The 20,339-nt window shown below is 43.1% G+C and overlaps 1 protein-coding gene across 5 annotated transcripts in view; it reads right to left on the reverse strand.

Moving 5' to 3' along the window:
* OTULIN (OTU deubiquitinase with linear linkage specificity) overlaps positions 1–20,097 on the reverse strand; it is a 40,115-nt gene extending 20,018 nt beyond the window's left edge. For 2 of the 5 annotated variants that reach the window (XM_038583293.1, XM_038583291.1), the window contains exons 1-4: positions 19,929–20,097; positions 12,270–12,346; positions 8,189–8,286; positions 4,236–4,379 (exon numbers count right to left, since the gene is read on the reverse strand). In XM_038583293.1, coding sequence (XP_038439221.1) covers positions 4,236–4,379; positions 8,189–8,286; positions 12,270–12,346; positions 19,929–20,080 — 471 coding nt within the window. In that variant the 5' untranslated portion in view covers positions 20,081–20,097. The remainder of the gene's footprint in view (positions 1–4,235; positions 4,380–8,188; positions 8,287–12,269; positions 12,347–19,928) is intronic. The other 3 variants (XM_038583292.1, XM_038583295.1, XM_038583294.1) reach the window with 3 other exon arrangements.
* Between the last annotated feature and the right edge of the window lie 242 nt (positions 20,098–20,339).

Here is a 20,339-nt window from a genome sequence, read left to right on the forward strand (position 1 = left end):
AGGACTTCTAGTACTATGTTGAATAGCAGTGGTGAGAGAGGATATCCCTGTCTTGTTCCTGATCTTAGGGGAAAGGCTCCCAGTGCCTCCCCATTGAGAATGATATTTGCTGTGGGCTTTTCATAGATGGCTTTTAAGATGTTGAGGAATGTTCCCTCTATCCCTACACTCTGAAGAGTTTGGATCAGGAATGGATGCTGTATTTTGTCAAATCCTTTCTCTGCACCTATTGAGTGGATCATATGGTTCTTGTTTCTTCTCTTGTTGATATGATAAATCACATTGATTGCTTTATGAGTGTGAACCAGCCTTGCAACCCAGGGATAAATCCCACTTGGTCATGGTGGATAATCTTCTTAATATATTTTTGGATCCTATTGGCTAGAATCTTGAGAATTTTTTGCCTCTGTGTTCATCATGGATATTGGTCAATAATTCTCCTTTTTGGTGGGGTCTTTGCCTGGTTTTGGAATCAAAGTGATGCTGGCCTCATAAAACGAGTTTAGAAGTATTCCATCCCTTTCTATCTTTTGGAACAGCTTTAGTAGAATAGGTATTGTCTCCTCTTTAAACATTTGATAGAATTCCCCTGGGGAAGCCATCTGGCCCTGGACTTTTGTGTCTTGGGAGGTTTTTGATGACTGCTTCAATTTCCTCCCTGGTTATCAGCCTGTTCAGGTTTTCGATTTCTTCCTGTTTCAGTTTTGGTAGTTTGTGTTTTTCCAGAAATGCGTCCATTTCTTCTAGATTGCCTAATTTATTGGCGTATAGCTGCTCATAATACGTTTTTAAAATCGTTTGCATTTCATTGGTATTGGTGGGGATCTCTCCTGTTTCTTTCATGATTTTATTAACTAGAGTCTTTTCTCTTTTGTTTTTAATAAGGCTGGCTAGGGGTTTATCTACATTATTAATTCTTTCAAAGAATCAACTCCTGGTTTTGTTGGTCTGTTGTTCCACAGTTCTTCTGGTCTATTTCATTGAGTTCTGGTCGAATCTTTATTAACTCTCTTCTTCTGCTGGGTGTAGGTTTTATTTGCTCTATTTTATCCAATTCCTTTACGTGGGAGGTTAGCTTGTGTATTTGAGTTTTTCCAGTTTTCTAAGAGATGCTTGTATTGCGATGTATTTCCCTCTCAGGAAAGCTTTTGCTGTATCCCATAGAATTTGAACAGTTGTATCTTCATTCTCATTAGTTTCCATGAATCTTTTTAATTCTTCTCTAATTTCCTGGTTGACCCTTTCATCTTTTAGCAGGATGGTCCTTAACCTCCACGTGTTTGAATTTCTTCCAAATTTCTTCTTGTGACTGAGTTCTAGTTTCAAAGCATTATGGTCTGAAAATATGCAGGGTACAATCCCAATCTTTTGGTATTGGTTAAGACCCAGTATGTGGTCTATTTTGGAGAATGTGCACTGGAGAAGAATGTGTATTCAGTTGCATTTGGATGTAAAGTTCTGTAAATATCTGTGAAATCCATCTGGTCCAGTGTATCATTTAAAGCCCTTGTTTATTTGGAGATATTGTGCTTATATCTGTCATTTACAAAAGTGCCGTGTTGAAGTCTCCCAGTATAAGTGTATTATTATCTAAGTATGTCTTAACTTTGTTATTAATTGATATACTTGGCAGCTCCCACATTAGGGGCGTAAATATTCATGATTGTTAGGTCCTCTTGTTGGATAGATCCTTTAAGTGTGATATAGTGTCCCTCTTCATCTCTTACAACAATCTTTGGGATAAACTTTAATTTATCTGATATGAGGATGGCTACCTCTGCTTTCTTTTGAGGATCATTTGAATGGTAAATGGTTCTCCAACCTTTCATTTCCAGGCTATAGGTGTCCTTGGGTCTAAAATGAGTCTCTTGTAGACAGCAAATAGATGGGTCTCCCTTTTTTATCCAGTCTGAAACCCTGCGTCTTTTGATGGGATCATTAAGCCCATTCACATTCAGAGTTACTACTCAAAGATATTAATTTAGTGTCATCATACCTATTCAGTCTGTTTTCGTGGGTTGTTTCCTTGGACTTCCTCTTTCTTTTACAGTCCCCCTTAATATTTCTTGAAGAGCTTGGTTTGTTTGGTGGTCACATATTCTTTCAGTTTCTGCCTATCTTGGAAGCTCTTTATCTCTCCTTGTATTCTGATAAGAGCCTTGCTTGATAGAGTATTCTTAGCTGCATGTTCTTCTCATTTAGGATCTGGGAATATATCCTGCCAACCCTTACTAACTGCCAGGTCTCTGTGGAGAGGTCTGCTATTAATCTGATATTTCTCCCCATATAAGTTAGGGATCTCTTGTCTATTGCTGTTTTAAGGATCTTCTCTTTATCTTTGGAATTTGCAAGTTTCACTATTAAATGTCGGGGTGTTGAATGGTTTTTATTGATTTTAGGGGGGGACCTCTCTATCTCCTGGATCTGAATGCCTGGCCCCCCCCCCCCCCAAGTTAGGGAAGTTCTCAGCTATGATTTGTTCAAATACACTTTCTGGCCCTCTGGCCCTTTTGGCGCCCTCTGGAACTCCAATTAAACATAGATTCTTCCTTCTGAAGCTGTCATTTATTTCCCTTAGCCTTTCCTCTTGGTCTTTTAATTTTTTCCCTTTTTTTCTCAGCTTCTTTCCTTGCCATTAACTTGTTTTCTATGTCACTCCCTCATTCTTCTACCTCATTAACCCTCGTCGTTAGGACCTCCAGTTTGGGGCAGCCCCGGTGGTGCAGCGGTTTAGTGCCGCCTGCAGCCAGGGGCATGATCCTGGAGACCCGGGATCGAGTCCCAACGTCAGGCTCCCAGAGTGGAGCCTGCTTCTCCTTCTGCCTGTGTCTTTGCCTCGCTCTCTCTGTGTCTCAATAAATAAAAATAAAAAAAAAAAAAAAAAAAAAAAGGACCTCCAGTTTGGATTGCATCTCAGTGAATTTTTTATTTCAGCCTGATTAGATCTCAGTTCTGCAGTCATGAAATCTCTTGATTCCTTTATGCTTTTTTCCAGAGCCACCAGTAGCTTTGTAATTGTGCTTCTGAATTGGCTTTCTAACATCAAATTATAATCCAAATTTTTAACTCTGTGGGAGAGAGTACTGTTTCTGATTCTTTCTTTTGTGGTGAGTTCTTTCTAGTCATTTTGCTCAGTGCAGAGTGGCTAACAACAAGTTGTACTTGTTAGAAGCACGAACTCTTCTCTCTGTAGCATTCCAGCTGTTCGCTCTTTAAATCTCAGGCCGAGGGGAATCTCTGGATGGCTCAGTGGTTTGGCACCTGCCTTCAGCCCAGGGCGTGATCCTGGAGACCTGGGATCGAGTCTATGTCAGGCTCCTTGCATGGAGCCTGCTTCTCCCTCTGCCTGTGTCTCTGCATCCCTCTCTCTCTGTGTGTGTCTCATGAATAAATAAAATCTTTAAAAATCAATCAATCTATCTATCTCAGGCCGAATTCATAGGTTTTCAGGATGATTTGAAAGTTATCTAGGTAAGTTGGTGGGGATAGGTCACTTGGGGACCCTACTCTTCAGCCATCTTGCCCCACCCCGTTTGTGTTCTTTTGGCTTCTTTTTAAGCACAAGGCTTCCAATTTTCTTCCAATTAATATCTTATTATCAGTTCTGCCCAATCATTCCTGCCCACCAAACTCTTTTTGAGATATTCTATCATCCAATGTATCATGTGACCTCATCTGATATAGGTCATAGATACAAGTCACACTGGCATGACATTCTAGGTTGTCACTACCACACTGAAGATTTAAAACAAGGCTAGGCACAGACACATCCCCTGACCCTCATCTCCCAGGGTGACATGAGCCTCCTACTACAGCAATCCTCTTAACAAAATGCAGAAAGTGCCCAGTTCTTGAATTTGAGCTAAAACCACAGGGTGTGCATTCTAAAACCCTGACAGGTTTTCATATGGTACAACACACAGCCCACTTACTACAGACCCCAACACTGAGGTCAAAATACTAGTAAGTACCTTTTACAAAATATAAACACCAGCTCTCTAATTCAGCTGAACTGAATATTTAAATAAATTTTTCCACTTTTCTCTTCTGGGAAATAGCAATTATTCTTGGTCACTCTATTATGCAACACCATCCTGCCACACAAAACTGAACAAACCCACATGCTGATGTCACGCTGCTGACAGTACTGGCATACAGTGCAGGCTGTAAAGAGAGTTCCTTCTCACAAAAACAACTGGAAACATTGCGGACTCAAACCTGCAGCAGCAGCGTACCAGCGTGAGCTCGGGGTCCTGCAGCCAGGAGGGCAGCGCTGCCGGCTGGCTCATCGCCTGGAACAGTGTGGCCCTCAGCGCACAGTAATTATCTCCACGGACTCGCCTTATGGAGGTGAACTTCTGAGACACCTCCTCATAGCCCTGGGTAAAAGCATCAGAGAAATCAAAATGGTCATTACTGACTCCAGACAGTAGGGAAAGTTTTATTCCTATGGAAAAAAAAAGGTGCCTCTGATCACTGAAAGAAAGAAAATAAGGCTGGCTGAGTCCTTCATATAAGCTGTTCTAATCCCTTCCTTTATTAATCAAAAGAAATAAACAAATATTAATACTATATAAAACATTAGCTTATGTAACAGATACAACATTAAAAACACATAAATGAGGGGCCGCCCAGGTGGCTCAGCAGTTTAGCGCAGCCTTCAGCCCAGGGCGTGGACCTGGGGACCCAGGATCGAGTCCCACATCAGGCTCCCTGCATGGGGCCTGCTTCTCCCTCTCCCTGTGTCTCTGCATCTGCCTCTCTCTCTCTCTGTGTCTCTCTCCCTGTCTCTCTCTCTCTCATGAATAAATAAATAAAATATTTTTTTTAGAAAACCATAAATGATAAACCAAATAACATGAAAACACTAGCCACCCCCCAGGGTGAGAGTTAGCTGTCCTGTTCTAAACAACTGTTGTTTAACACTCACTAATAACCAACATTCTGAGGGGGTTAATCTGTGTTGAAAGTGACCCAAACTCTAATGAAGAGATAGGAAAGAACAGAGAGGTGTACTAAGTTTATACCTCCGTATTTAAAAATAAAATAAAAATCCCAAGTTTTCACAGTATATTATAAAAAAAAAAAGTCTACATGCTAGGAGACATCTGGATAAATCTATCAGATTCTTTAAAAAGTGGATTTAAGTGTCATTCTTACTTGGTCTGGAAGTGAAATGAGGAAATGAAAATGTTCAGTGACATACATGCTGTCACCCAGAAACAGCCATCCAAATGGAGCATTTGGAAGCATACTCCAAAAACAGCCACCATATAATGGTCCACAGGTACGTAGACAAGCTGATTTCTCCAGCAGAAAGATGCTTGAGCATCAGAATCAACTTTGCTGCCTCCTGCACCTCACTAGCTTCCTCCCATGGGGCCTACTGCTCCTTTTGCTCATCAGTACCAGTCCCTTGAATCTCTGCTTCCTTCCCTGCACTTAAACAAAGAAAGGAGCATTGCCCTCATCATGGGGTCCATGGGGTGGGGCACCATGCAGACTCTGCTCCAGCACTGGACCCTTGTTATTAGTTGTTTTCAAGGCTCAAGTCATAGAATGATGTTCTCAGTGGGTGTGAGCAGCGTTTTCATTCAGTGCTCCAATCGCTTCAACATACTGAGGGCTGGTCAAGCACCATTTCCCTTTAGCGGACTCCCAGTTACCCTGTATACTCGCCACGGCTGACTCAACCATAATTGCATCTTTTCAAATGCATAAATTACTCAGGTTATTTCAGAGATGAATCAAGCTTCTAAAATTAAATTTGGGTTTATACACACTTACTTTCAAAAGAATATCCAAAACAAAAATAAACCGTAAGACCAATAAGGACAAAAAGAGAATTAAGATCCAAACTGTCATTGGGCCACTGAGATGCTCTCCTTACTGCCACAGGTCCCAAGTGACACTTGTCTAACTGATGTGCCTTTTTTTATGTGGTCACTAAAAGAGTCCAACTACATGGTCAAATCTTTCATTCAAACTAAAATCACAGAGAAAGGGTTATTTATTTATTTATTTATTTATTTATTTATTTAGAGAAAGGGTTTTAGCAGGAGTTCCAAAATATGGAATATTTGGATAATTTAATAGATACTTTCGAATTAGGGATCTTGAGGTGTCAACTGTTAAAACAGATCATTTAAAGAGTCTGAGGTTGTAAGATAAAATTGCAAGTCAGGGAAACGATTTCTAGGGAAGGTGAGAAAACATATGTTAGGTAACCTGGTTATCGAGTCTGGTACAGGGCTGGAGTCTGAAAAACCTATAAGTGGCCAATATACACATTCAGCAGCTGGCTTCACAAATGTCAGCATTCATAGTCCCAGGCATTTCATGATCAACCTCTCTACCAAGTGCCTGAGACACAAAGAGATTGGCAGGGAGCAAAGCTAAGACTGGCTCTCAGAGCTTTAAGGAGCAGCTACAATCTGAGGAAGGTCAGCCCATTTCAGGGCAGGTGTGAGAGCTGAAATGTGTGTTAAAGAGGCATAATGTTTTCTATAAAAACGAGCTTGGAGGAAAAGAACAGATATATACAAGATGTTTAAAAATGTTAAACCCTACTCCTAACTCTGGGAGATGGGCTGGGGGTGGTGGAGGGGGAGGTGGGTGGGGGGTGGGGATGGCTGGGTGGCGGGCACTGGGGGGGGGTGGCGCTTGATGGGATGAGCACTGGGTGTTATTCTATATGTTGGTAAATTGAACAACACCAATAAAAAATAAATTTATATAAAAATAAATAAATAATAAATAAATAAAAATGTTAAACCCTGAACAATACAGATCTAAACAATAGAACAGATATTCCTATCAAATAGGACAGGTCAGTATCTCTAATATAGCAAGTATGTTCAAATTCGTAACATAAATAATCCTAAGAGAAAAATGAGCAAAGGATAAACCCAGAGGTTACAGAAGGTGATGGAAGTTTTAGGTTGAAACTGGCATTTTGTAGCTCAGAAATGGTCAAAGGGTAGCAATTTCACATCATTCAACCCACTAAGGAATGCTGGGTACAGGAGACATTCGAGGGAAGAACCAACAGGGTTCTTGTGCTTGACCAGTGTGCAATGGGTATGGGCCAGCGGTCTGACTTGGACAATGACCCAGCCCAGTCACAGCAGGACCATATGTCATGGGAATCCCCAATGTCCCACAGCCTTGGACACTCCATAAGGGTCGTCAGTCTATGTGATGGGACCAGGAGGGGCAGCTCCAGGGACACCCTAACAAAGGGAGTAGTTTCCCTGCACAGGGAGCATGGGAGAGCCTAGACCCCTCGGACAGGAGGGCAGACCAAACCGAGAGAGACCTCAGTTTGGCATCTGCTAGTCCCATCCCTAAAGCTTTTACCAAACAAGGCCAGAAGGACATTCCCAAATGACCCCAAGAGGACAACCAATGATTGGCCCAACTCTGAATAGCACAGCATCATTTAGATGCATTTTTCAAAGAAACTAATGCTGGCCCTATATTAATACTGTGACTTGAAACCAGTCCCTTACATTTGAAGTCTGTCTTCTCATCTCTAAAATTCGACCACCAATATTTATGTAGTCTAGGAACAGTTGTAACTACGTCTAAAAATATAAAAGGACATATTATATATATATTTTTTATTTTTTATTGGTGTTCAACTTGCCAACATATAGAATAACACCCAGTACTCGTCCCATCAAGTGCCCCCCCTTAGTGCCCGTCACCCAGTCACCCCCACCCCTGCCCACCTCCCTTTCTACCACCCCTTGTTCATTTCCCAGATTTAGGAGTTTCTCATGTTCTGTCTCCCTTTCTGATATTTCCCACTCATTTTTTCTCCTTTCCCTTTTATTCCCTTTCACTATTTTTTATACTCCCCAAATGAATGAGACCATATAATGTTTGAAGGACATATTATATAATTACTTATGACAGACTATTGGAAAGACTTGAGGGGATTCCTGGGTGGCTCAGAGGTTTAGTGTCTGCCTTCGTCCCAGGGCGTGATCCTGGAGTCCCAGGATTGAGTCCCACATCGGGCTCCCTGTGAGGAGTCTGCTTCTCCCTTGCCTGTATCTCCGCCTCTCTCTCTTGCTCGCTCTCTCTCGCTCTTGCTCTCTTTCTCTGTCTCTCATGAATAAATAAATAAAATCTTTAAAATAAAAGGAAACACTTGAAACCTTCTTGTATCTAGGGATCATACCTTTTTCATACATGTGGCTTTTTGTGTATTGCCCCTCCATTCTTTTTTGCAGTAGTCCATGATGTCCATTTCAGGAGCCACACTTAATCTAGCTTCTGCTGAAGAATCAGAAAGGAAGGTGGGTGGATAATGAAAGAAAGCATAATCAAAATAACAGCACTGCTTTACTCAGGTTAATTTTTCTATAACTTCATTCCAAAAAGATCCAGAACCCCGCCACTACCTACAACCATCCCCTCGCTCCTAGAAACCCAGAGATCTACCAGCCAGAGTGATGCATTTAAAACCGAAGTCAGACAATTATCATCACTCCTGGGTTCTGAGAGCTCCAGAACCTCCCACTGGAGTGGAATCAATGTCCTTACTTCCTACAAGGGTCCCTGTCCTGGCCTCCCACTGCCTCTGGCCTCAGCTCTCCAAACTTGGACTGCTCTGGCCGGATCAGCAGCCTCCCTGTACTTCCACACACTGTGGGGCTCCAGCACTCCCTACAGGTCTCTGCTCAAATGTCACCCAACACTCATATGTCACAATGTCACACACACACCTTCACTCTATTCCCCTTTTACTGTTTTGTTTTTCTTCTAGGCACTCATCAACACCTGACATATTTCTTTTTCTGCATTTCTCCCTAAACCCCCACTCATGAATACAGTAAAACATAAGTTCCTTGAGCCCAAGGACTTATTTTGTGTCTCAGCTGTGTCCTGAGCACTTGGAACTTCACTGACATAAGGTGTCCAAAAATATTAATCAAACTAATTGTGCAACAGTCAGAGCTATGAAAAAATACATCTAATGGTTTTTAATTAGTTTTATATAACCATTATACAAAGAGATAACACCTACCATAACAGAAATTATATGTCTTTATTTATTTATACTCTGCCCTCATCCCAAAAGGCTATAAACTATTGATAGGAAGCCAGAAACTAATGAAGCTCTCAATGTTAGCTGAGCTACAGACCTCACATTGGATTCTAGTAATACATTAAAAATATAATTTCCAATCAGACAAATTATATAATAAAAAAATGGGCTTTAGATTTTCCTTGTTTAACATATGGGCTCTGGGGTCTGATTTTGTGGTAAACATGTACGCACGCACATGGGTATGTGTGTTTTAGGAAGATAACTTCTCAGGCAAATCTTGACTTCCTTTTTTAAATTATTAAAGAAGTAAAGGTTAGCAAGGAAATTAAGACATAAACACAGAAGTACCTTATAATGTATTTACTCCTGAGGAAAGATGTAAACTAAAAACACATTCAGCTTGATTCAACAGGTATTTACTGAATGTCTGCTATATGGCAGGCATTGAGCTAGAAACTGAGCTTACTGAGCCAGTTTACAGATGACTAAAGAAAAGACTACAAGTGCTGACAAGCCAGGGTGTGACAGATGCAGGGATGAGGCAGCACAAAGTCTTTGCAGCTTACAGACAACTCTATGGCCTAAGTTAGGACTGGCTTTACAAGTGTAACACACCACTGAAAGAGTAATACCCGGAGACCACAAATACCAATGCTGCACAGCCAATGCTAAATAGAGACCCATCAGTGTTTTAATTCAAGAAACATTTTTTGAACATGTACTTAGTGGAGGGAAGAACTCCTTGTACCTGCCTTCTCACTCACTTCCCCACAAAGTAGAAGGAATGGCAAACATCTGGAGTTGAGGACACTAATAAGGCCCTGTTTTCCCACCAGGCAACGTGAGGAGCCTCAACAGACAACACACTTCCAGCTCAGGAAGGCCCTCCACAAAGTGGAGCCTCCCTGCTCTCCTGGCCGCAATCCTCACTGCAGTCCCCAGTCCTGCCCACAACGAGATAAGCCCAGCCTGTGAGCCCGGCTGGCAGGTCCACTGCCCCCAAACTGAGAGGACACAGCAGGGGACCTCACCGGGTCAGTCAAGAGGCCAAGCCACATGTCACAGCCCTATGCTGAGAGGCCTCAGGGGACAGTGAGGGCGGGGAAGTGGAGGACCCACACAGCTGCCAGCACCAAAATGTTACCTGAAGTTCCATCCTGCTGCTGTTGTTGGGGAGGAGGGCTCCAGCAGCCAATGCATGCCCTCCTTTAGGACAGGAGGTGGGGGCACAGGACAAGGCTAGCCCTGACCTCAAGCTGCTTAGGGTCACCACAGTTCCTTTCTTTGTTGAAATACAAACTACACAGACTCTGTTACTGCTTCCAAGAAAGAACACTACTAATGTCAAAAAACCAAAACCAAAACAAAACAAAGGAGAAGCTGAAAACCAGAGTGGTAAACAGGAGCTCAAGTAACCAACAGGTCTGGTCCTTAAGCACCATATGGTAATAAAGATCTGAAGAAACTGCCCAGAGTGGAACAGAGGCTATAAGATAAAAGTCTATGAAGGGGCATGTCATGAAGGGCTTTGGATGGCTGAGGGAGGCAAGCAAAATTTCCTTCCAGTTCTGGAAGAGTAAGTAGAGAGAATAAGAAAAGGACAATATTCCAGAAAATAACGGCTGAGAATTCTTCCAAACTAATGAAAACTAGGCTTCCGGGAATCCAAAAAGAAGACTTCAAGCAGTAGGTTTTTAAAAGTCCACACTTAGCAGACATCAGAAAGAAAGTGCAGGATACCAAAGAAAAAACTGACATTATCCACCAAGGATTAGTCTGACTGCAGTACTGTCAACAACCTCATCTGCAAAAGGATTAAACAACTACTCATCTGGAGTTCTTAAAAAAGAGGTTGAGATACATTTTCAAGCAAACAGAGCTTTCCACTGACAGACCCGTACAAAGGCCTTCCAAAAAGCCTCATTTCAGGAAGGCCAATGAACCTAGAAGGACTGATATGCAAGGAGTATACAGGGACCCACTTTAACCTCGGACAAAAGCTGGAAATGACACAGCTCCCTGAAAAGCTAAAACACTTGCACAGGGAGGGCTGCCCCTGCAGACAGGGGAAACCCACGGCAGAGCACCTGCAGAGCCACAGGAAAGCAGGAGGTCCCCGCAGACGCAGCAGTGACCCGGGATGACGGAAGAAGCACTTTCTCCTGAGGAATACGACTAACAAGGACTCCACGCCCGAAGTGAATGGTGTCCAATGGCAGCAGCAGAAACAGAGCATCCTCTCAAGTGTCATGGAGGACCAACACAGATGGCACAGGGACACACCTGACTGAACAATTACAGAGACGCTCATCTCTACCACAGTAAAAATTTCCACCAGTTCCTTGTGAGGACAACTCAAGAAAAACCTGGAAATGATCAAAAACCCCACTGTGTGTCATTTGTTCCTAATTACACATATGGCAATATTTTTCTTAACCATAAACTAAACACAAACTAGTTCTCAAAACCAACCAGCAGAACATGTACATGCAAAGGTAATGAGAGAGGAAATGCCACCTGGGAATCACTAGTGGCATATCCTGCAAGTGCAACATCCCCACTTGGCTCCTGCACAAGCTAGTAGGGAAGTTCTTCTCTGAAGACAGCCCTGCTGGCCATTCCCCACAGCAGAGGACGCCAGGGGTCGGGCCTCACCCTAGCAGCAACAGCCCATAGGTATGAAGGTCTGGGAAGGATGAATGAGAAGAGCAGGCATAACTAAGAAGAAACATGGACAAAAGGTCATGAAACAATGAGACAATTCCTGCTACTGATCCCATAATCATCCTTTAAGTCAATCAAGTGCACATGGCCATTTTCATAAAAGACACATGGAGCCAGCTTCTTGAGAAGTCCTCCCATTTGAAATGAAAAGTGCATTTCAAATCCAAACTCTCCCTCTAAGAATACAAAGGAAATCACAAACTGAGAGAGGGTGGTGTCAAGGGTACACAAATACGCACATGTGCAAAAATGACATGAACATAAAGGATGCAGAGAGAATATCTGCATTACAATTTTAAAACCTCAGGAAACAGTATTCCTCAAACATACTCAGCAAAATGAATAATAGATGCAGCTAAGACCATATGCATAAGAATGTTTCCTAGGAAGGACATCTCAGCATTTTATGAAAATGGATATATTCACTTACTGCATTTCCTACTATAAATAGTAAGAACTCACAAATAAACAATTCCAAACATACCTGATAACTCTCTTTCATGTGTAAGTAATTCTTTCTCCTTTTCTATTTCATCCGCGTCACGATACATATCCTCCTCACTGAAATCACACCAAATTAAGACATTTCAAAAATTGGTTGCACTGACATTTTCCCTCCTGTTACATTATGCACGTGCTTAAAAAATTTATTAGACACTAAAAGTCTAACTTTCTCATGTTACATGATGATGATCTGATAAAATATGAATCTTAAATCTTGGATGTTCATATTTCTATCATTCCACTTCAGGGTTTCTTAATTTCAATGAGATACTTAAACATCACTTTAGTGGCTACATAGCTCTGAGGTCATTTGAACTGTAACATTTATTAATATGGGCCCTCAACTATATTCATAAGCATCTCAGCATGTGTCTTATCATTGAAGCCATGTCATGATCCTATCAAGTTCCATAAATGAAGAGAATACTAATAAAAGTATTTACACAGGAATGCAGGCCAATTGTATTATGTCACAAGCACATTTTACAATCACTAATTTAAAAACAAGGATAGGAGAACAGCAATTATTATAAGCTCAACAAAACTAAAAAACAAAAACAAAACAAAAAAACCTTCCAAGGCTCCTTCTGCTCCCTGACCCCCACATTCAAGCAGCCAGTCACATGAAAAATTAGAGAGGTTGACAATCCATGAAAGACTCCTAACTCTGGGAAACGAACAAGGGGTGGTGGAAGGGGAGGTGGGTGGGGGGATGCGGTGAGTGGGTGACAGGCACTGAGGGGGGCACTTGACGAGATGAACACTGGATGTTATACTATATGTAGGCAAACTGAGCTACAATACAAAACAAAAAATAAATTTTAAAAAAGAATATATCTCTACTGTCCCACATACCTGAAGTGCTGCCACTCTGACCAACTTATATAATAGGTTTCTAAAATATCTAGTCTCATTTAGCAAGTGATCAAGAACCTACTATGTACTAGAAAGGGAAAAAAAAACCCATTGGGTGCTAGACAAGGATTGAAAAAGGGTATTTCCTTTAACCCCTCAAGATAAGCCACAATTTGATAATGATGAGAAACCGAAATACCAACTATCTTTGCTAAAACCACAAGACATGTGAAAGCCCAAATAGCTTCAAGGGAGATGAAGAAACAGTAAATGACAGAGGACAGGGAAGCTTCCATGCCTCCATGCCAGAAAAGGAACATCTGCTGGATGGTAAGACAGTAAACCTGCAGAACCCTCAGAAGCACTTAGGAACTGGAAGTGTCAAGTACTTTTCAGGGTACAGGAGGCACCCAGAGCGGAAAACAAGGAAACTGACTGATGTACACATAAAGTGTAATCAGACCTCCAAGTCCCTAGGTTTCCTCCCCATGACGGCACATCTCCAATCTTCACACAAGACAGAGGCTCCAGGTATGATGACACACAGGAAGTAGTTAATAACAAATAAGGACCTGAGTGAAGGACCTGAGATACTCCTGTCCCCAATTCCCTCAGCACCCCAGCTCCTAGTACATGGCCCAGCATAGCAGGGGGAAAGAAAGAAGAGATGAGCAGGAGCAAGAGACAGATGAAGAAGGGATAGTGAGAGAAGCAGATGAAGTGGAGAATCTAACATAGCCACCTTCCCCACCTCACTGAAACCCTGTAATGGCTCCCAAATAAGCAGGGAAGTCTGTATGTAGACCTAGCCTGTATTCCACAATTCCTCTACACATACCCACACTTCAGTCCAAATACTTGACCAACACTAGCCTACGCTTTTACATCTGTGCTTGGCTCAATCCATTCCCTTTGCTAGAATGGCTCACTGCCTAACATAGTAGGACACATGTGATATGGGTGATCCCGCTGTAGAGTGCCATGGTTAGAGTGAGGACCCGAAAGTTACAAGGTCTCATTAGCCCTGTGTGTGTGTGACTATGGAGATAAAGCAACTATACCTCTTGGTGCTTAAATTTAACCACTTAAACTTAACCACTGTAAAAAGGACAGTAAGAGAACTCATCTCTAAAGATTGTTGTGAAAATGGACACATGTAAAATACCAGCTTTCCAAAAAGTTCTTCTTATTCTCATACTACACCACTGGTGTGGAATACTAATAAACAATTCACCCACTGGTCATTTATTGTTCCTTTTTTCCTCTCTAAATAAAAGTAATGTGTATGGGCCTATTTTTTTTTAAGATTTATTTATTTATTTATTCATGATAGACAGAGAGAGAGAGAGAGAAGCAGAGACACAGGCAGAGGGAGAAGCAGGCTCCATGCCGGGAGCCTGATGCGGGACTCAATCCCGGGTCTCCAGGATCGCGCCCGGAACCAAAGGCAGGCGCCAAACCACTGGGCCACCCAGGGATCCCCGGGCCTACTTTTAAAAATAGTGTGGGGCTGAAGGGACATATTAGGAAAAGATACTTCCCATGTTCTCCCACCCCCTGTGAGATTCCAAGTAAAAGGTATGGTGTCACCCAGGGAGCCTACACTAGAGGTAAAAGCAAACAGAAACCAGATTCACAGGGACTATACATCAAAAGCCTAAAATAAAAAGTGACTAAATGTGTTAGTTCTTCTTTTAATAATTTCATTATATCTTTTGGCCTCCATTCTAATCTTATCAAATAAGAGAGAAATTCTGATCCTATAAAATAAGCATTTAAGTGAACCACTTTCTTGACGTCATCAGAAGCATGCCTTTGGGCAAGCCACTTTCCTAATCTTGGCCTTGGTTTTTCTCATCTTCAAAGTGAGAAGAGCAGATAAGATCTGTACAATCTACATGGTTCCTCTTCCAGGGCTTAAGTTCTAACAAACTATGAACCTATGCATTGTTAAAAATTGTGCTTCAAGAGAATTCTGTGGCTATGCTGCAGGCACATGTGGCTCCACTTTTGTCCTCTTCCTTTTAATTTGCAAAATAACCCAAGTACAATTGCAACACCAGTGCCCAGAGGAAGTTCTCTAAACAAGCATCTCTTAGTACAGCTACACATACAAATTTCCACAAAGGGCAATAGGACTGGAACGAAAAGAAATCAACATGAGAACTAAATGTGAAAGGAAGACAGAGTAGAAAGGAAGATTATTGGAAATAAAAAAGCACTTATTCAAGATATACAAATGCAGTAAAGTAGAAATGGGTGAATGGGAGGCCAGAGTACATTCAAATTACTTAAACCACAACCAGATTTCATTCAGATCCTGTGCATAAATGTTTGCTAACTTCCCTGGCCACCAAGGACAAGTATCCAAGGACGTTTGCTGACTTTACAAGGCCACAAGGAAACCGTATAATATGGCCTTTAAAGGCCACTTTTAAAATGATACTAAAGCTGTAATTCCTTGGAGAGAGAATAAATTTTAAGCAATAAGTTCAATTAGTATGGTCAGAAAAGATATTTAATAGCCAAAATGAAATAAGTCATCCAACATAAGGGCAATCAACTGAAGAGATAGAGATGTGTAAGGACAAGAAAAATAAAAATATTATTTAATAGTTCACTCAATAATCTTTTGCTTTAACCTTTTTAAATATCAAAATATTAAAGCTGAAAATAGCAACAAAATATTTATATATTTATATTTTGTATTTATATAATTTATGCTTATCATACATTATATTTAAACTAGAGGTTTGAGTTTTTATGAGAAGGGAAGGTAGTGAAATAATGAAAAGAAAAAGGATATCACATTGTAAGATAAAATCGTCACGACTGGTTTCAGAAATTTGGTAAACTTTTGTGTTTACATGTCAAGTTGGGGTGGGGAGTGTCTACCATTTGACACAGAAGAGGCCACTGAAGCTCAAACTCTCAAATGATCACCATGGCCAAAGGTTTCCTTCTAGAAAACATAAAAGATAGGTAGAAAAGTAAAACGAAGTCTTAAATGTGACTTGATATCTTGGGGACCATTGCATGTGAGTCATGGTCAATAACACAAGTGAGTTAAATTTTAAAACCAAAATCCTAGTAAGTCCTACTTAAAAAAGTCTTTTTTTTAAAAGGGATTTGTTTATTCATAAGAGATAGAGAGAGAGAGGCACAGACATAGGCAGAAAGAGGGACTTGACCCCAGGATCCCAGGACCATGACCAGAGCCAAAGGCCCAACCAAAGGCCCAACCACTGAGCCACCCTGGTGCCCCTACTTAGAAAATTAAAATTCTTAGTTTAGTATATTGTTATTTCAAAGTATGTATTTTCTTTTTTAAAATTTTTTATTTATTTATTTGACAGAGACAGAGAGAGAGCACGCGCACCCACACATGTGCACACAAGCAGGGGGAGGGGCAGAGGGAGAGGAAGCAGACTCCCTGCTAAGCAGGGAGCCTGATGTAGGCTAGAACCAAGGACCCCGGGATCATGACTTGAGCCACCCTGGCGCCCCTAAAATGTGTATTTTCAAGCTCCCATTCTCTTAAGCTAGAGATGAAATATCTTATTCTTAACATCGAAGCAATATACATGATTGAGTCAACTACATGATTTTGCATACCAAATTATAACCCTTCTTGATCTGTTCAAAGACCTGCATAAGAATAAATGTTTAAAAATTTAATTTAAAAATGGTTACCACATACAAACAAAATTATACTGTTGCCAGGAACAAAAGCTATCAACTAAAGTCATAGAGCTCAGTGAAGCAAGGCGTTTCTGTAAAGCCAATTTTTCAAGTTCTGATAAAAGTAAACATGTAATATGAAAAAAGCCAATTCTAATGTATATGCAAAACTAACAAGAGAGCATTGTAATCACTCACCATTTTGAACATTTGCATTAAGTTCCCCTTAGTTGTCTAAAAAAGCTAAGCTGAGTATGGCTTTATTCAGCTTTCTAAACTTGAACGCTGCAGTTCACGCTTAACTTAGCCTATCCTAGAAGACCAATGGCCCAGGCAGTGTTGGTAAGACAGTGTCAACCGCTGTGACACCAATGTACCTTCCCACAAATGCACAGGAAAAGCAAAGACCACTCAACCCAGCCTTTCTCCACCACTTAGCAGTTTTAGAGATAGGTGAACAACACATCAAATGCAGGAAAGTACTGACACCCAAGCCAACATTCCACCTCCCTTCCGCAAGTGGACTTTCCATGACTGGCTCATGCTACTCCACGTGACTTCCAGAGGTGTCTGGGGACAACCCAGATATCCTCAACGATGAGGTTTGAAACAGTCTTTACTTCCAGGTGGGAGAAGGGATAGGAGGGAGTAGCTGTTACCTCATCAAACATAGTCCCACAGGAGCTAAGGAGTGAGGTAAGTGGGACAACACATTCACACGACAACATATTTAGCAACATCCAAGAACAATGGTTTAATGACTTATTCACAGCCCTTTTGAAGATCCAAAGCTTTCATTAGAACCTTGGCCCAGAAAAACAAATATACATAAAATTTTACCTTCAATTTCAGAGGGGTTCACAAACATGTTCCTCACCACACACTGCCAACCTATGGACCCCAGATTCAAACCATGTCCCGTCATTAGGCAGACAAAGATGGGCCTTGCCATAATCTTGCTTCTCAATTCCCTAAGCATGTCTAGCCTGGCCACCAACCATGTCCCAGGACCATCTTTGTCTTTAAGGATGGTAGTTTACTTTAGCTAAGGGCAAGAAGTAGACACAGTCTCAGCCTCAAATGCGGAGGGGGGGGGCAGGAGGAAAGAGCACAGAAGACATGCTCACAGGAAGAGTGAGGCAGCTTCAAGGAAGTCAACTGAATCTGGTGTGACCTAAGACTTCTTCAAACCAGACCGTTAAGTCATCTGTAAGCCATCCTTAGGGCTTGTCCAGGGGATGCCAGCCAACACCAGCTCTCAAATGAGCTAGAGGAGGAAAGGGGAAGGTCATTATAAATCATGCTCCTCTGCCTGGTTTTGCTGAGAAAGCCAGAAAAAGATGGAGGTAGGTTCCCACCGAGGCATCAGGAAACTTGGCCCTGAAACCTACTCCCTGTCTCCCTGGCCAAGAAGCACTTCTGTTATCTGCAACTCAGTTTCCTAATGTGTAAAATGGCAAACCTAGGCTGGGTGGTTTTGTTTTGTTTTTTTTATTCCTTTCAGACTAAGTCTGTAAATCTATTGACAGCAGTAAGAAGTATGCCTCAAAACCTTTTCATCAGCAAAGAGCCCTCCTTCCTACCGTGGCCTAATTCCCCAGGTTCTGACTCTGGAAACCACATACAACAGAAAAACTTGCCAAATAACTATGCATACTTTTAGGAACGTGGTTCTGGATTCAAAGTTTCTCCATCTCAAAGGGGCATGAGAATGCTAAGGTGCAGCTTCTGAGGGGCAGGGTCTCTAACCGGGGAGTCATAGCTCCGACCACCAGGGCAAGAGCAAGGCTGCAACAGTTAGAAACCAGGATGGGCTGTGGAGGGGCAGAAGCAGAAGACACTCCCTCTCTCTCCCGGCAGCCCAGCCTGCTCTACTCTCTGCAGAGTCAGAGGTGCTTCTCTAACCCTGAAGCGAGAGACCACATTAGCTCACACATGGGCCTACACGGTGGTTTCAATTAAAAAGTAAAATGATACTACTTAAAAATCAGGATATTTCATTAAAAAGTCAGGATACCCGGATGCTTTGAATACAGAAAATCCAGGAAGCAGAGGGTAGAACCTAGTGGCCTCTGACCCCAACAGTGATGGACACAGCTCTCCAGAAACCCATGGTCCACACCTGACCTCACTCACTCAGGTCACCTGCATAGCTCCCGGGGTTTGAGACTGCCTTCGCCAAATCTTTCCCAGTAGCCATAAACACATTGAAAGTGGATAATAATACCATCCCAAGAGGGTTTGGGTGCTCAATAAATGAGAAAGTCAATGCCCATGGTAAAGAACCATACACATGAAAGTTATTATAATACACTAGCTGCACAGGCCTGCCAAAGATTGCTTTATAGGAAATGCCAAAAAAAAAAAAAAAAGAAGTCACATTTGAACGCACCTAATAATTCAACTTGCCAGCCAATAAGCTACCTGTCAAAATAGTTATCTGAGTGCTTTCATCAATTTTGGAATTCAAAGGCATTTATATGTGCCTAGAACCTGAATGTGTAGAAAAAGTTTCTACGCTTCAAGTCTATATTCGGCTTCCACCTCACTCCCACACCCTTGCTGAAATCATCAACGCTTCCGATTTATGCTGCCTTCTTTACAATTCACTAAGCAGTTGATCTAACCAGCACTGCCCTTCGTATTTAAAAATAAAGGGGGAGGGGGATAGCTAGTGAAGCCGTTAATGGGCAGAGAGCATTGGGTCAGACTCCGTCCAAAGTCTGCTCCACAGGTGGGGAGCTCATCCAGCAGCGACCTGCCTTCCGAGAACAAACTTGTCGCAGGGCTCAGTTTTCCCTCGGCTCCGACAAAAGCAACCTCACTTTCTTCCCCAACCAAGTCGGAGGAAAGACGCCCTGGGAGTTAGTCAACAGTACGCTGTTCCGGCTGGTGTCCCAAGTTCCCGGCGCTTTAACTTTAGAGCCTTGCAGAAATAAGAATAGAGGGCGCTGGGGGCCGGACCCGGGAGAGCGCGGGCTCTGAGCGCCAACGGCCGAGAGCTCCTCTCCGTCGCCCACCACCCGCCCGGGCCCGGGGAGCGACGGGCTCTCCGCCCGCGCCTCCGCAGCCCCGCCCGCCCCCGCCGCACCCCCCGACTCACTGCTCGGCCGGGCACCGCACCGCGGTCCGGGGCTGCCCGCCGGCCGCCGCCTTCCCGCCCTCCCGCGGCGCGGCTCCCGCTTCCCGCGCCGACTTCTCGGCGCAGCCCGCGCCCGGCCACGCTCCGGGCTGGGGCATGGCGCCCCGACTCATGCGGCCGCCTCCGAACGACCCGGAGCCCCACCCGTCCGGGCGCCCGGCCGCAGCCGCCGCCGCCGCCGCCGCCGCCGCCGCTCCCAGCCCGCCGGCTTCCGAGGCTGCGCAGAACACTTCCGCACGCGTCCCAGCCGCCCGCCCCGCGGCCTCTGACCCGCGGCGGGGGCGTGGCCTCCGGGACCCGGTGGCCGCGGAGCCCTTCCGCGCCGCGTCGGCTCACGCGGCTGCGCAGGCTCAGCCCCGGACGACCAGGGCC

This window comes from Canis lupus, chromosome 34 (genome assembly GCF_011100685.1).
Source record: "Canis lupus familiaris isolate Mischka breed German Shepherd chromosome 34, alternate assembly UU_Cfam_GSD_1.0, whole genome shotgun sequence".
Classification (NCBI taxonomy): domain Eukaryota; kingdom Metazoa; phylum Chordata; class Mammalia; order Carnivora; family Canidae; genus Canis; species Canis lupus.